The 13355-nt window shown below is 35.6% G+C and overlaps 1 protein-coding gene across 1 annotated transcript in view; it reads right to left on the bottom strand.

Annotated features, from left to right (window-relative positions):
- Rb1 (RB transcriptional corepressor 1) overlaps positions 1 to 13355 on the bottom strand; it is a 133264-nt gene that overhangs the window by 72215 nt on the left and 47694 nt on the right. Inside the window, exons 8-11 of the mRNA XM_057785801.1 lie at positions 10825 to 10967; positions 8640 to 8717; positions 1997 to 2106; positions 984 to 1061 (exon numbers count right to left, since the gene is read on the bottom strand). Of these exons, the coding sequence (XP_057641784.1) occupies positions 984 to 1061; positions 1997 to 2106; positions 8640 to 8717; positions 10825 to 10967 (409 nt within the window). The remainder of the gene's footprint in view (positions 1 to 983; positions 1062 to 1996; positions 2107 to 8639; positions 8718 to 10824; positions 10968 to 13355) is intronic.

The following is a 13355-nucleotide window of genomic DNA, read 5'->3' as shown; positions in this document are numbered from 1 at the left end:
CTAAGATATACCGATAGCTCTATTCCTAGCCTGTCCTGTACTCAGTCTTCTCCCACGAACCACGGATACGCAAAGTTATAAACATAAAGTCTGGGCCAGATTGATGTAGCTCAATGATAGAGTACTTGTCTAGCATGTACAAAGCCTTGGATTTGATCCCCAGGAAAACAACTGGGGAAAAAATAATTTCTTATCTGAGAAATCAAATCTATTTTTATCCTTACTTGTATTTATCACTGATTTATTTATTTGTTTGTTTGTTTATTTATTTTTTGGATTTTCGAGACAGGGTTTCTCCGTAGCTTTTGGTTCCTGTCCTGGAACTAGCTCTTGTAGACCAGGCTGGCCTCGAACTCACAAAGATCCGCCTGTCTCTGCCTCCCGAATGCTGGGATTAAAGGCGTGCGCCACCACCACCCGGTAAGAAATTTGATTTGTATTCCAAAGGCAACTAGAAGTAACCAGAGGCTTTAAGCAGCCGTCCACACATGATTTGATTTACATTCATAGACTATTATTTGGGGACTCTGTGGAGAATAAATTTGTTGGTAGGGAAAGCTACAACTGTAAGAAATGAAGGATATTATCAGATAGTTACTGCCCAAATTCAAGAGAAAGAACACTGTCTTGCACAAAAGTAGAGAGAGTAGGCAGAAATAGAGGAAAGCACACAGACTCGAGAAATGCTCTGGAGCATGCAGCTAGACCTGGAACAGATTCCAGAGTGGGATATGAGTCACGAAGGGACATAAAAATAACTCTAGGTTACGCAACATCAAATGCTGATGCTTTTTCTTTCTGAGAAGGAACATATATTTTGGGTTATGTTCCTTATATATAAATACAAACAAGTAATAGTTGTAATCTAAGCAAGTCATAAAATATTTACTTGTTGTGCAAATATCAAGTCAAACAAGTCTGAAGCACGTATACAGCACTTAATAAACAATTACAATAAGAGCTGGAATGAGGAAAATGCATACCTAACTGGAGTGTGTGGTGTAGCCATGTTGGCCTCTTCATCAGGGTTGTTTTTTCGTGGTGTCCTCTCTGTTTCAAAACTAAATGATAAGTAAAGTAACTCATACTGAAATTTACAATTTGTGTTATGGGTCAAAAAAATAGTTATTGATCAATAATAAATAACAATAATTAAGAAATCCTGCTATTCAGGGCATCATGCACATGTTCTCAAAAAGATAAGTGATACGGAATAAAGTGCTGCTTGAATAACTTTTTTCACCATCATTCTTAAGCATGGGTCTCCTTCCACAGGTCTCTAGCAAAGTGGTACACCAAACACCGACTATTACAGTCTGGACAGTGGAAGGTGTTTTCTGGCTGATGGTCTTAACAGCCGAGCTATGTGGGATCTTAAAACATTGCAGCTCACAATTTTCAGTGCACTATGCTATCCAAAGACTTCATTTCTAGTTAGATAAAACTAAAGACATTTTACTATGTTTAATTTCTAAATCATATTGCTTTCATTGCACAGTAAATATTCTTTAAAAAGAGCCAAATTAACTTTACATATGACCAGTCAAAACAGTAATACTCTCAGCCATTCCCTATCTTAAGAATCTTACTCAACAAGTCAAGAGAATATTCTCCTTAAATTTTTTTTAAATATCAACATGACCAACAATTGATAAAAACGATGGAATGAAAGAGACACTCCTTGAGTAAACTAATTAATTAAATCATTTTCTTTTGGAACACATTTTAAAAAATCTAAATAACCATAAAGGAAAGGAAAGAAACAGAGGAAACTGTTATAGTACATAATTCACACTAAATCTCTATTAGTTATTAAATTGTATGCTTAGAGTATTGCCATTGCATTACATAAAGACATTTGAGAATAATCTATTATAAAATATTGTTAAAAGATCTCTAAGTTAGTAAAAATCTATATAACATCTCAGTAATTATTAATCTTTACACAATCCAAATAAAAAGCATGTTAATATATAAAAACATATCATTGCAATACCTGTCTATAGGATCAGTCTGAAGTGTTTTATCATGATCCAAAAATAGTCTTGCATCTAAATCTTTGTTTTTAAGATAAAGCTCTTCATAGCGCTTAGAGAGACTTTCAACCTCAAAAGAAAGAAATTGGCAATTATCCTTCTAGTGTTATCTCTCTTAGGATACACAAGTAGATTTCACTACAGAACTTTTGTACAATGCACATTTAATTTTAAAACACTGAGTCCACATCCAAAATAAGACCTGTCTAAAAGTAAACTATAGAATATTACACATTAAGGCTGGGTGGTAGTAGCGATTGTCTTTAAGACCAGCACTCAAGAGGGAGAAGCAGGAAGAACTCTGTGTGTTGGAGGCCAGCCTGGTCTACAGAGCTAGTTCCAGAACAGGAACCAAAGTTACAGAGAAACCCTGTCTTGAAAAACAAAAAAAAAATTATTATACATTAAACTTCAATATTTTTATTATTTTATGTATATACTGCACTTATTAGAATTTAAAGTACTTAGACAAGGACCATCAAATGCCACAATACATTGCTGACCAAACTAATATATTAGTCATCACAGGTTGAACATTTCCTAATTAACATGTTTAGAATCAAAAGTATTTGATATTTTAGAGGCTTTTGTTAATACAGGCATATTATATGCATATCATGAAGGTAATTTTATATAAGCTTTTAAAATATTTTTGTGTCCTGAGTAGAACTTTTCACTTGTGGTCATATCAATGCTTAAAAAAAAAAAAAAAAAAAAAAAAGTAGCGCATTTCAGGGTTTTCAATTTGGAATTCCCAATCTAATTCATAATTAGTTAACTGCTGATTCTTCAAGCATGCCATATATCCTTCACTTTTTATCTTCTACTGTATTCTCAATATAAGATAAAGCATTTCTCTAAACACAATAAATCCTCTCAATTATAAATTTTAAACAATCTTTTTTAAACCCTCTGGTTCACTCTGTTTAGTATCTTTGGCAAGAGAATTAGCCCAATTAAGTATCCTAATGTCATGGCCTCCATAAGATCATATAATTTAATTTTTGCCTTCCTGTTGGTGAACTATTGGGAAGGATTAGGAGGTGTGGCCTTGCTGGAGGAGGTGTGTTACTGGGGGTGGGCTCTGAGGTTTTAAAAGCCACACTATTTCCAGCTAGCTCTCTCCGCTTCCTTTTCTTGGATCCAGATACATGCTTCCAGCTTCTGTTCTGGTGCCATACCTACCTGCCTATCTGGGGCCATGCTCTCCACAAAGATGGCCATGGGCTCTAACCCTCTGCAACTGTGAGTCCCAAATGAAACATTTCTTTTATAAATGTCCTTGGTCATGATGTTTTGTCATGACAACAGAAAACACCTAATAAACATAGTTTTACAATTTACTTTCTATCATACCTTTTCAAATGCTAGAAACTACAATTTATTGGTTCTAATCTCTTATTATAACCATGATTTAAAATCTAGTGTTGAATAGTCAGCTATGATTTTTTTTTTTTTTTTTTTGTTCTGGTGTTAGGGAAAAACGTAGCACAATTAATAAAAACCCAGGGAGAGAAATTGAGGTTCAACCTGAAGAAAAAGCAAAATAGTCAGTCACTGGCTCTTACCTCTACCTTAGTCTAAAATGAAGATCCTACCTCAGGAACCTCAGAATGAGACTGTGTTTGAGAGTTGTCTCCTCCGGTCTACCATTCCTCTCTAGTGCTGGAAATAAAAGCATGCACCACTACCACCTGATTTCTATGACAAACTAGCATGTCTCCTGGGATTAAAGGTGTGTGTCACCACTGCCTTGTCTGTAAGTCTGATCAGTGTGGCTCTTTAACTCTCTGATCTTCTGGCAAGCTTTATTTATTAAAATACAAATGAAATGTCACTACATTAAAACCAAGAGTCTTGCACATATTACACGCACATTCTACCACTAAATCAAGAAAACACTCCTGAAGTGTTTTCTACCTAGTTTGGTTTGCTGTTCCAGTACTACAGATGGAACACAGGACATTTTACATGGTTAAGCAGGCACTCTACCACTGAGCAACACTCCCTAGCCCTTTCTGTGACTTTCAAAGTCAATGTTTAACCTTAAGGGAACTAAAACTGAATTATAAAAAGAATGGTAGAAGAAACCCAAAAATGCAAATTGTATGTTTCCCTACATAATTAAACTTGGCAGAATGGTTATTAATGCGTAGCTAAGATTAGTGACCACTCCTGCCCTACCTTAGAGAAACACAAACTAGCAACCATCTGACTGGCAATTATATGTGCAATACTGAAAATGTGAAGCTTCTCTTAAGGTATTCATTGAAACTAACCCTTTATAAAGGAGTGGGGGATTATCCTAAATGTTAACATTTAGATGTTAGATGTCAGAACAGTATGGTTTTTGATGCCTAAAGTAGGAATAAGATTACTAAAAGACAAGGTCTCAACCATGCTGTGTAATAATATTTTAAGATGTATTACATTTGTTTATGTTGTGGTTTATTTGTTTAATGATGCAAAGATGTGCTGCATTTTTTTTTATGTTGCATTTGTTTAATTCTGTAAAGCTGTGATGTTTTGTTTGTCCAAAACACCTGACTGGTCTAATAATAACCTTGAATGGCCAATAGCTAGGCAGGAGAAAGAATAGGCAGAACTGCCAGGCAGAGAGAATAAATAAAAGAAGAAAAAGAAAAAAGGGGGTAACAAAAAAAGGAAGAGAGGTGGATACCATGGGCCAGCCACCCAGCCATACAGCTAGATACAGAATAAGAAGGAAAAAAATATATGCAGAAATAGAAAAAGGTAAAAGTTTACAGGCAAAGGGTAGCCAGGATAATTTAAGTTAAAAAAAAAAAAAAAAAGCTGGCTAGAAATAAGCCAAACTTAGGTTCAACATTCATAAGAAAGAGTAAGTCTCTGTGTGATTATCTGGGAGCTGGGTGGTGGGCACCCAAAAATCTAAGTGTTGGTGGCACACACCTTTAATCCCAGCACTTAGGTGGCAGAGATTGAAGGATCTCTGTGAGCTCCAGGCCAGCCTGATCTACAGAACAAATTCCAGGATAGGCTCCAAAGCTAAAGACAAAGACAAACCCTGTCTCGAAAAACAAAACAAACCCCCCCAAAAACACACACACAAAACTACACAACCTGGCAGTGGTGGTGCATGCCTTTAATCACACAGCACTCAGGAGGCAGAGATGGGTGATCTCTGAATTTGAGGCCTGCCTGGTCTATGGAGAGATTTCTAGGTCAGCCAGGACTATATAGAGAAACTGTCTCAAATGAACCAAAAAAAAAAAACAAAAAAAAAAAAACAAAAAAACAAAAAAAAAAAAAACAAGAAAAAGAAAAAAGTACTCAATATTGTCCTTCTTTGTCCTTCTGTGAGGTAGTGCAATATTCTGAAACTATCTCTTATATTCTAAAAGACTGAAACTTTTCTTGAAGGCAGAGTAGTCACCAGTCACACGCAGAGGAAGAAGATGAGACTGTCTCACTGATAAAAAGTACCAATCCACGTGGTTAACATAGACAAGAATTATGGGGTTAATTCGAGTTGTAAGAGATAGTTAATAATAACCTTGATATAACAGGCCAAACAGTTTATAGTTGTTATAAGCTTCTGTTTCTTTGGGACTGAATGGCTGCGGGACCAGGTGGGACAGAAACTTCTGTCTACATATATGGTACCCAAATGTTAGGCAAGAATTTCCACATAAAGCCTAAGAAAGCTTTTTAAAAGAGTATTCTAGACAGAAAAGAACAGAATCAAGCACAGCTTCTTGGTACTAGCATTGTCTTGAGTGGGCTCTGTTTGCTAGAAACAAGCAGAGACCTGGCTCCTATTAAGAGAAGCTCAGCATTAGCAGCAAAACCCTCACTGCTCTTTTCAGAGGCTCTGTCACCGAATACTTAAATGGGGTTTATGAGCAGCCAGCAGCTTGCTTCTTGGTGGTGGCATGAATCTAGAAACTATTCAGAGTTGTGGTAAAAAATGTGGCTAGGCCAGTACCTCCACCTAGTCTAGTCTAGACTAGACTCTCAGGAAGTGGGGCCAAGGAATGGGGCAGATCCATCTGCCAAAACCGTGGTTTTAATCCTATTCATGTTGCTTAGCAGATTAAAGACTAATGTGGTCAGAAAAAGATAAAGGTATACAGTAAAGACAGATTCAGAGAGAAAAAAAGAAAAAAACACCTAACAGTTTACAGTGTTTAAAAATATTCAGAGGCTTGGGAGAGAAAAGAAAGAGAAATGGATTATGGACACTTATCTTTGTTTAGAGTGTAGGTTACAAGTTGTTATGAATAACAGCCAGGAAAAAAAGCAAAACAAATGAGATTAGATTCAGGGTCTTGTTTTGAGGGGAAAAAAAGGAGAAATGCTGTGGGATAATGCTCTTGTACACTATAAAGATTTGTCACTCATATCTGTTTAATAAAAAAACGCTGATTGGCCAGTAACCAGGCAGGATGTATAGGTGGGGCAACCAAACTAAGAGAATTCTGGGATGAGGAAAGGCAGAATCCGTCATCAGTCAGATGCAGAGGAAGCAAGATGAGAATGCCTTACTGATAAAAGGTACCAAGCCATATGGATAACACAGACAAGAATTATGGGTTAATTCAAGTTGTAAGACCTAGTTAATAATACGCCTGAGCTAATAGGCCAAACAGTTTATAATTGTTATAGTACTCTGTGTGTTTCTGTGGGACTGAATGGTACAGAAACTTCCATCCACACAGTATTGTTCTTCTTTGTCTTTGTGTGTGGTAATACAATATTCTGAAACTATCTTTTATATTCTAAGAGACTGGAACTTTTGTTGGATCTCATAGCCAAGATTAATAATATACCTTAAGGTCCCTTACAAATTAAGACTGCTAGCCTACTGTGTATTCAAACTGTTTGCTTAGCCTAACTAGTAACCAACCTCACCTGCCTTGGTTTACCATGTAGTCAACGTTTAAAACCATTTACCTGTTGATGGACATCTAGACCAATTCTATAACTTAGTTATTGTGGATAGAGCAGCAATGAGCATAAATATACAAGGATCTTTACAGTATGCTGGCATACAGTCTTTGGGGCATATATCCAGAAGGGATACAGGTAGGTCATATAGTAGTTCTATTTTTTAATTTTTTCAGGACCTCCTTAATGGCTGCATCAAGACTAGACTAATTATATTCCTACCAGTAATCTATATATTAGATACATAAAAAATTGTATCTTCCAAAGATATCCTCTCATTCCATAGCTGTATCTTAATTCAAGATTTCATTTGCTATATAGAACATTTTAGTCTCATTCAATTCCTGAGCTATCAGAGTCTTTCTCTTTTCCTGAAAAAAAATCATACCTCTACCTTAAAGTATTCTACCTATGTTTTTCTGTAGAAGTTTCAGTTTCTGATCATCCATTATAAACTTTGATAAAGTTTAATTGATTTTATGGGATGAAAACCAGGAGTCTAATTTCATTCTTCTACATGTAGCTTTGCCCAGGATCTCTTGTTGAAGAAGCTATGGATTTTCATTTTGTCTTGGTATCTTGGTGGCATTCCTTCCCTCCCTGAGTCATGGGACAGTGTGAGGAGCATTGGTGATATTGGCAATGGACCTGAGCTTTTCCAGTGGAGAAACTTATTGCCATCTCAATATCATTGTTTGTAGTAGATCTGCTTATATGCTCTTGGTTTAATTTTCTAAGTTATGAATGTCTTGAAATTTGTCCAGTTCTTCTAGACTTTCCAACTTATTGGAATAACAGTTTTCAAAGGTGCTCTAATGATCCTCTGACTTTTGTTGGTGTCCATTATGTTTCCTTTTCGATCTCTAATTTTATTAAGCTGGTTCTTTCTTCTGATTCATTTGGCTCAAGGTTTTCCAATTTCATTTATCTTTTCAAAGAATCAACTCTTTGTTTTTTATTGCAGAGAGAGAGATAGAGAGAGAGAGAACACAAGAACAGGCTGGCCTCAGACTTAAACTCAAGATCTTCCTGTGCTCTGGGTACTAGATTGCAGGCCTGCGCCACTGTGCCTGGCTCTCCTGCAGTGTTCTCTTTCCTAGTTTGCCTCTCCCACTAACTCCTTAGGATAGTGACTGGAAGTTAATCTCTGGACCCACACTATCCAGCACAACACTTGACACATTGAGCACAAAATAAATACCAAGTGAATTTTTAAATTAAGAACTAGTTAGCAATCCAAATAGAGAACTGGTAGCCTAGTTTTCTAATTCTATGCCTTTTGATAAATTATGTTTACTTATACTTTTGAATCTATGTTTTTAAAAAAACCTTGCTGGGTCATGGTGGCACACACCTTTAATCCCAGCAATCTGGACAGAGGCAGAGGCTGGTGGATTACATAAACTTGAGGCCAGCTGGTCTACAGAGTGAATTTCAGGACAGCTAAGACTACACAGAGAAAAGAAACCCCCTGCCTCAAAAAAAAAAAACAAACAAAACAAGTAAACAACAACAAACAGAAAACTTTTTCACCATAGAACAAAGTTGACTTTACAATTCTACTCAGCTAAATTTACTTTTGGAAATAAACAACTGACAATTAAGCAATTATCCTCCTTCCCCAAAGTCTCAAACAAACCATACTAATTTTAATTGAATTGTATTTCAAATTACCTCTGGAAGTCCATTAGATGATACAATTCCAAGTGAATTCATAAAAGGGATAAAATTTTTGAAATAAACATTTTTCACCTGAAAAATATAACATTCAAGTATATATATATATATATATATATATATATATACATCTAAGATTACAATATTAAGAGATTAAAATTTAAAACAAAATAAAATCCAGTTTCGGTAACTATCCACACTAACAGTGTTAACTGACATAAAGCATGATTAATAAAAACTCATCATGATTAATAAAAACTTAAGAGAAACTGGGGTCCAACCGGAAGACCCGAAAAGCAAAGCAGCCAGCCAATGGCTTTTACCTTGACCTCAGCCCAAAATGGCGATCCTGCCTCCAGGAATCTCAGAATGAGACTGAGCTGAATGCTGTCTCCTCCCATTTTATATTCCTCTCTAGGGCTGGGATTAAAGGTGTGTACCACTATCATCTGGTTTCTATGGCAAGCTAGTGTGGCTGCTGGGATTAAAGGTCTATAGCTGCATGATCTGTAAGGCTGGCCAGTGTGGCTGATTTACTTTTCTGATCCTCAGATTTTAATAAGTTTGACTTATTAAAATACAAGTGAAATGCCACTACACTGACATTTACAGTACATTCAAACTAACCATATTTATAACTGTTTCAGTTATTTACTTTTGAATATAAATTTCTGACCATAAAACAGAGTTTAAGTGAAAAACTGCTAATGAAATGGGGTGTGTGGCATAAGGAGCCACTGAAGCCAACATTTTAAAGTGGCACTTGGAAAACAGATTACTGGTTGCTCTGTAAGTGCAATGTACTATAGAATTTTTAACCAATTGCTTTTGTTTTACTAACTTTCTTTTCCAAACATGTAGTCTACATTTATTGACTTTTCTTTCTAACAAATAGTATATTTATTTTCTAATTAGGTCACACTTACCTGGGATATTTAGTAGTTAATCAATTAGTATAATTAACCAATAGTTATACAGCCATAAATGCTATTTTTAGTCATGTTTCAATTAAAATACTGAAGTTTTTATTAGCTATACTTGAATCATAACTAAACACTCTAAATTCTAAGAACAAATTCCTTAAGATTAAAAACGTATTTATTCTAATCCTCAAAATAAAATGTAACTACTCATGTTATAAAAAATTCAGGGAATTAGAACAGCTCATTGACTACTATTTGCTCCCTTTTGATCAAACAGCAGAATGGAGACAGCACTATTTCAGTTACCCCTGCCAGCATATTTGTGGGGAAGCTCATGGTCTAGAAACGTGAAAAGCAAGCATTTAGGTTTATATATGAAGTTAATACATTCATACAGATTCATGACATTAGTAAGAGCCACAGTGGTAAAGCCTAGATATCTTGGTAATAGTTCTAATACTTCTGTAATTCAATCTTGGAAACAGGTATCCTCACTGTTTCCCCGAGTTGTCAGAATTTCAAAGATGTAATATTTCACATATCTGGTGAATTGTAGGCAAAATTTCAATAACAAAACTGTGAAAGAGACAATCTGTTGAATGAACAGAGACCCAGATGTCCTAAACTTTACCAAAGGCTCAGTGAGTGACGAGTAACCGGTCTCTGGAAACCTATCACTCATTACTATAAGGAAGTGGGGTGCATTATTTGTAAGAATCCTTTCGGTTCCAAAACTTAGACTCTTGAAGAAAGTAATTACTCTGTGTGCAGAAGTTCTCTCTAACGGCCTGGAGGGATGCCTCAGTCGTTAAAGGCTAGGCTTAAAACCAAAAATAGAAGTTATCTCTAACAGTTATTAACATCTGATAGAGTATTTGGAAAGAGAGTCATAAAAGGCTAAACAGAAACTGAATGTTAGATCACTCACACTGAAGTGAAACTCTGAGGTCTCTTGGTAAGGTGTTTTAAACACTAGGGATATTAGTAAATTCAATGGTCTAGAAGGAGAAACACATTTGAAAACTATTGTCTTCATGATATACAACCAGTAATTACAGAAGGGAGACATTACCTTTAAAAGCTAAGTAAGGAAGTATGAAAATTAATTTTTTGCAAATTATTTTGTTCCTATAAAATAAAAATGGTCCTAACTAAAAACTAAAAATAAAAGCATGCTCATAACGAAGAGTATATATTGGCAGGAAGACTTCACATATGTATCTACTCAACTGTTTTAAACAAAGTGTAGCAGAAATTACCTCATCTATATTACATTCATGCTCTTTACAGAGAACTTCAATAATTCTTGTATCATTTTCTAGTTGTTTTGCTATCCGGGCACTCCTGTTCTGACCTCTTCGGGGTGTACGAGGTGAACCATTAATGGGTATTACAGCTGTTTCTGTAAAAGTGGTAAATTAGGTAAGAACAATTGTACATTCCATATTGAAAAGAGTTAATCAAACTAGTCTGGGGATATAGCTAAGTTGGTAGAGTACTTGCCTAGAAATTCCTATCACCACATACACCAGGAATGCTGGTACACACCTGTAAACCCAGCATTTAGGAGGCAAAGGGAGATTCAAAGTTCAATACCATCTTTGTCTACATAGTGAGTTCAAGGCCAGCATACGTCACATGAGATGCTATCTCCAAAATAATTACTTAAAATTAAATAAATTGTAAAGCAAAATATGACACATTCTAATTATAACTAAGACAACATTAGAAATAATCCTTGTAGAATTTTAATCCACTTATTATGGCTCACTATATAATTAACAATTTTAGCTTATGAATTAACATCTATTGGTTCCCCCCTTTGTTTTGTTGTACAGGCAATCAAATCCAGGGTCTCTGTGAATGTTACACAAATGCTCCATCACTGAGCCATATAGCCTGTTTCTGAATGCCTGCTGTGATATATATATACTGTTATTAGTTTTAGCAACTCACATTTTTCTTTTTCTACAAATGCTATCCCCAAAATGCTACATCCCACAAACCCGGAGAAAGTATGATAAACAAAAAATTTATAAATTACTTATAAGTATATTCTACTCAGAATACATGAACAAAAATGTTTCCTGGGCTGATGAGATGACTCAGTGGGCAAAGGCACTAGCTGCCAAAGCTGACAACCTGGTTCAATCCCTGGACCCTCTACAGGAGAAGGAAAGAACTGACTCATGCAAATTTCCTTCAACTTCCACACACAGCCCCACACAGAATCCTACTACCGCACAAACAAATACTAAGTAAGTATAAACATTTTCTCTATTTTTAGATCCTTAAAATGAATAAGCAAATATTTATGGGTTCCATTTATAAACATAGTATAAACCTTTTAAGTATTAGCAAATTATAAAGTATTTAAGGTTGTAGTGTAAGGGCTGAAGAGATAACTCAGTGGGTAAGAACACTGACTGCTCTTCCAGAGGACTCAGGTTAAATTCCTAGTATTCACATTGTGGCTCACAACTATCTGTTCAGTTTCAGGGGATAGGATGCCCTCTTCTGGCCAACACAGGCATCAGGCACATAAGTGGTACATAAGCATAGGTGTTGGCAAAACATATGTTGTACACATGATAAGTACAAATCCTCTACTCTGATTATTTAAAAAATAAAGCATGAGAGAGTGAGGAGAAAGAAGCAGAAAACTGTTTTGTGCTACAGATTAGAACCAGGGCCTTCTATGCTCTACCACTGAACTACATCCACAACCTAGAGGAGCAAGTTTTAGAAGTATAACAAGCTAGGCATAGTGATCGAGGCATGCCTTTCCTCACAAGGGCAAGATCTCTGTGAGTTTGAGGCCAGCACGGTCAACATAGCAAGTTCCAGGACAGCATGGGTTACATGATGAGAGCCTGCCTCTAAATAAATAAATAAGTTTATCAACCAATCATAAAGTAGAGATTTCATGTAAATTCTGATTCAGTCAGCCTACAGAAAAGAAACTTCTACTGAATGTATACACTAACTGGAAATCTGAACACTTACAAAGTATTTGGTGGCATTAAACAGTAACAGTTTTTAGATGCCATAATAGTACTATTTTAAAAAGTCTTTCTCTTTTACAGATAAAGATACCAGGTTGAAACCACACACAAGCTGTGGGAACTTGTGGGATATGAGGCTACAGACAGGTCATAAATTATCTTCTGAAGCCAGGTCATAGTACATGGAGACAAACTACATCACTGTATCTGAAATCCCTATCACAAAAGCTAATTAAAAATTAATGTACTTGGTAAATTCAGTTTATCATGCTGGTTTCTCTTTAACAATGAAGTACAGATTTCAATTATCTAAAGAACAAAGACATAAATCTAAATAAAGTAACACAATACATCAACTTTTTATTTAATTTTATTTTGTAGACAGAATTGCACCCTGTAGCTCTGGCTGTCCTGAAACAAGCTGTGTAGACCAGCTTGTCTGGAACTCACAGAGATTGGCCTGCTTCTGTCTTCCAGGGCTGGGATTTTTAAAAAAGCATGCATTTATCACACCCAGTTATACACCAACTTTGATATAAACAAGGGAGAAAAAGGCAGGCAAAAGAAACATTTAAACTAGTCTAGTTCTAATATTGTCTGCCTTAGAACTACACTTTGATTCCTAGGGAAACACAATTTATTTGTCAGAGTGAATAATGGAAATATTCTCCAAATAAACACCACATATTTACAATAAATGCTTACAAAATGAATAAAACAATAACAAGAAATTGTAAATGTAAAATTCCCTTGTCAAATGTTAGTCTTTGAATTTCACAAGAATG

Source organism: Chionomys nivalis, chromosome 12, assembly GCF_950005125.1.
Source record: "Chionomys nivalis chromosome 12, mChiNiv1.1, whole genome shotgun sequence".
In the NCBI taxonomy this organism is placed as follows: Eukaryota; Metazoa; Chordata; class Mammalia; order Rodentia; family Cricetidae; genus Chionomys; species Chionomys nivalis.
This window is presented reverse-complemented; position numbering and strand designations above follow the sequence as displayed.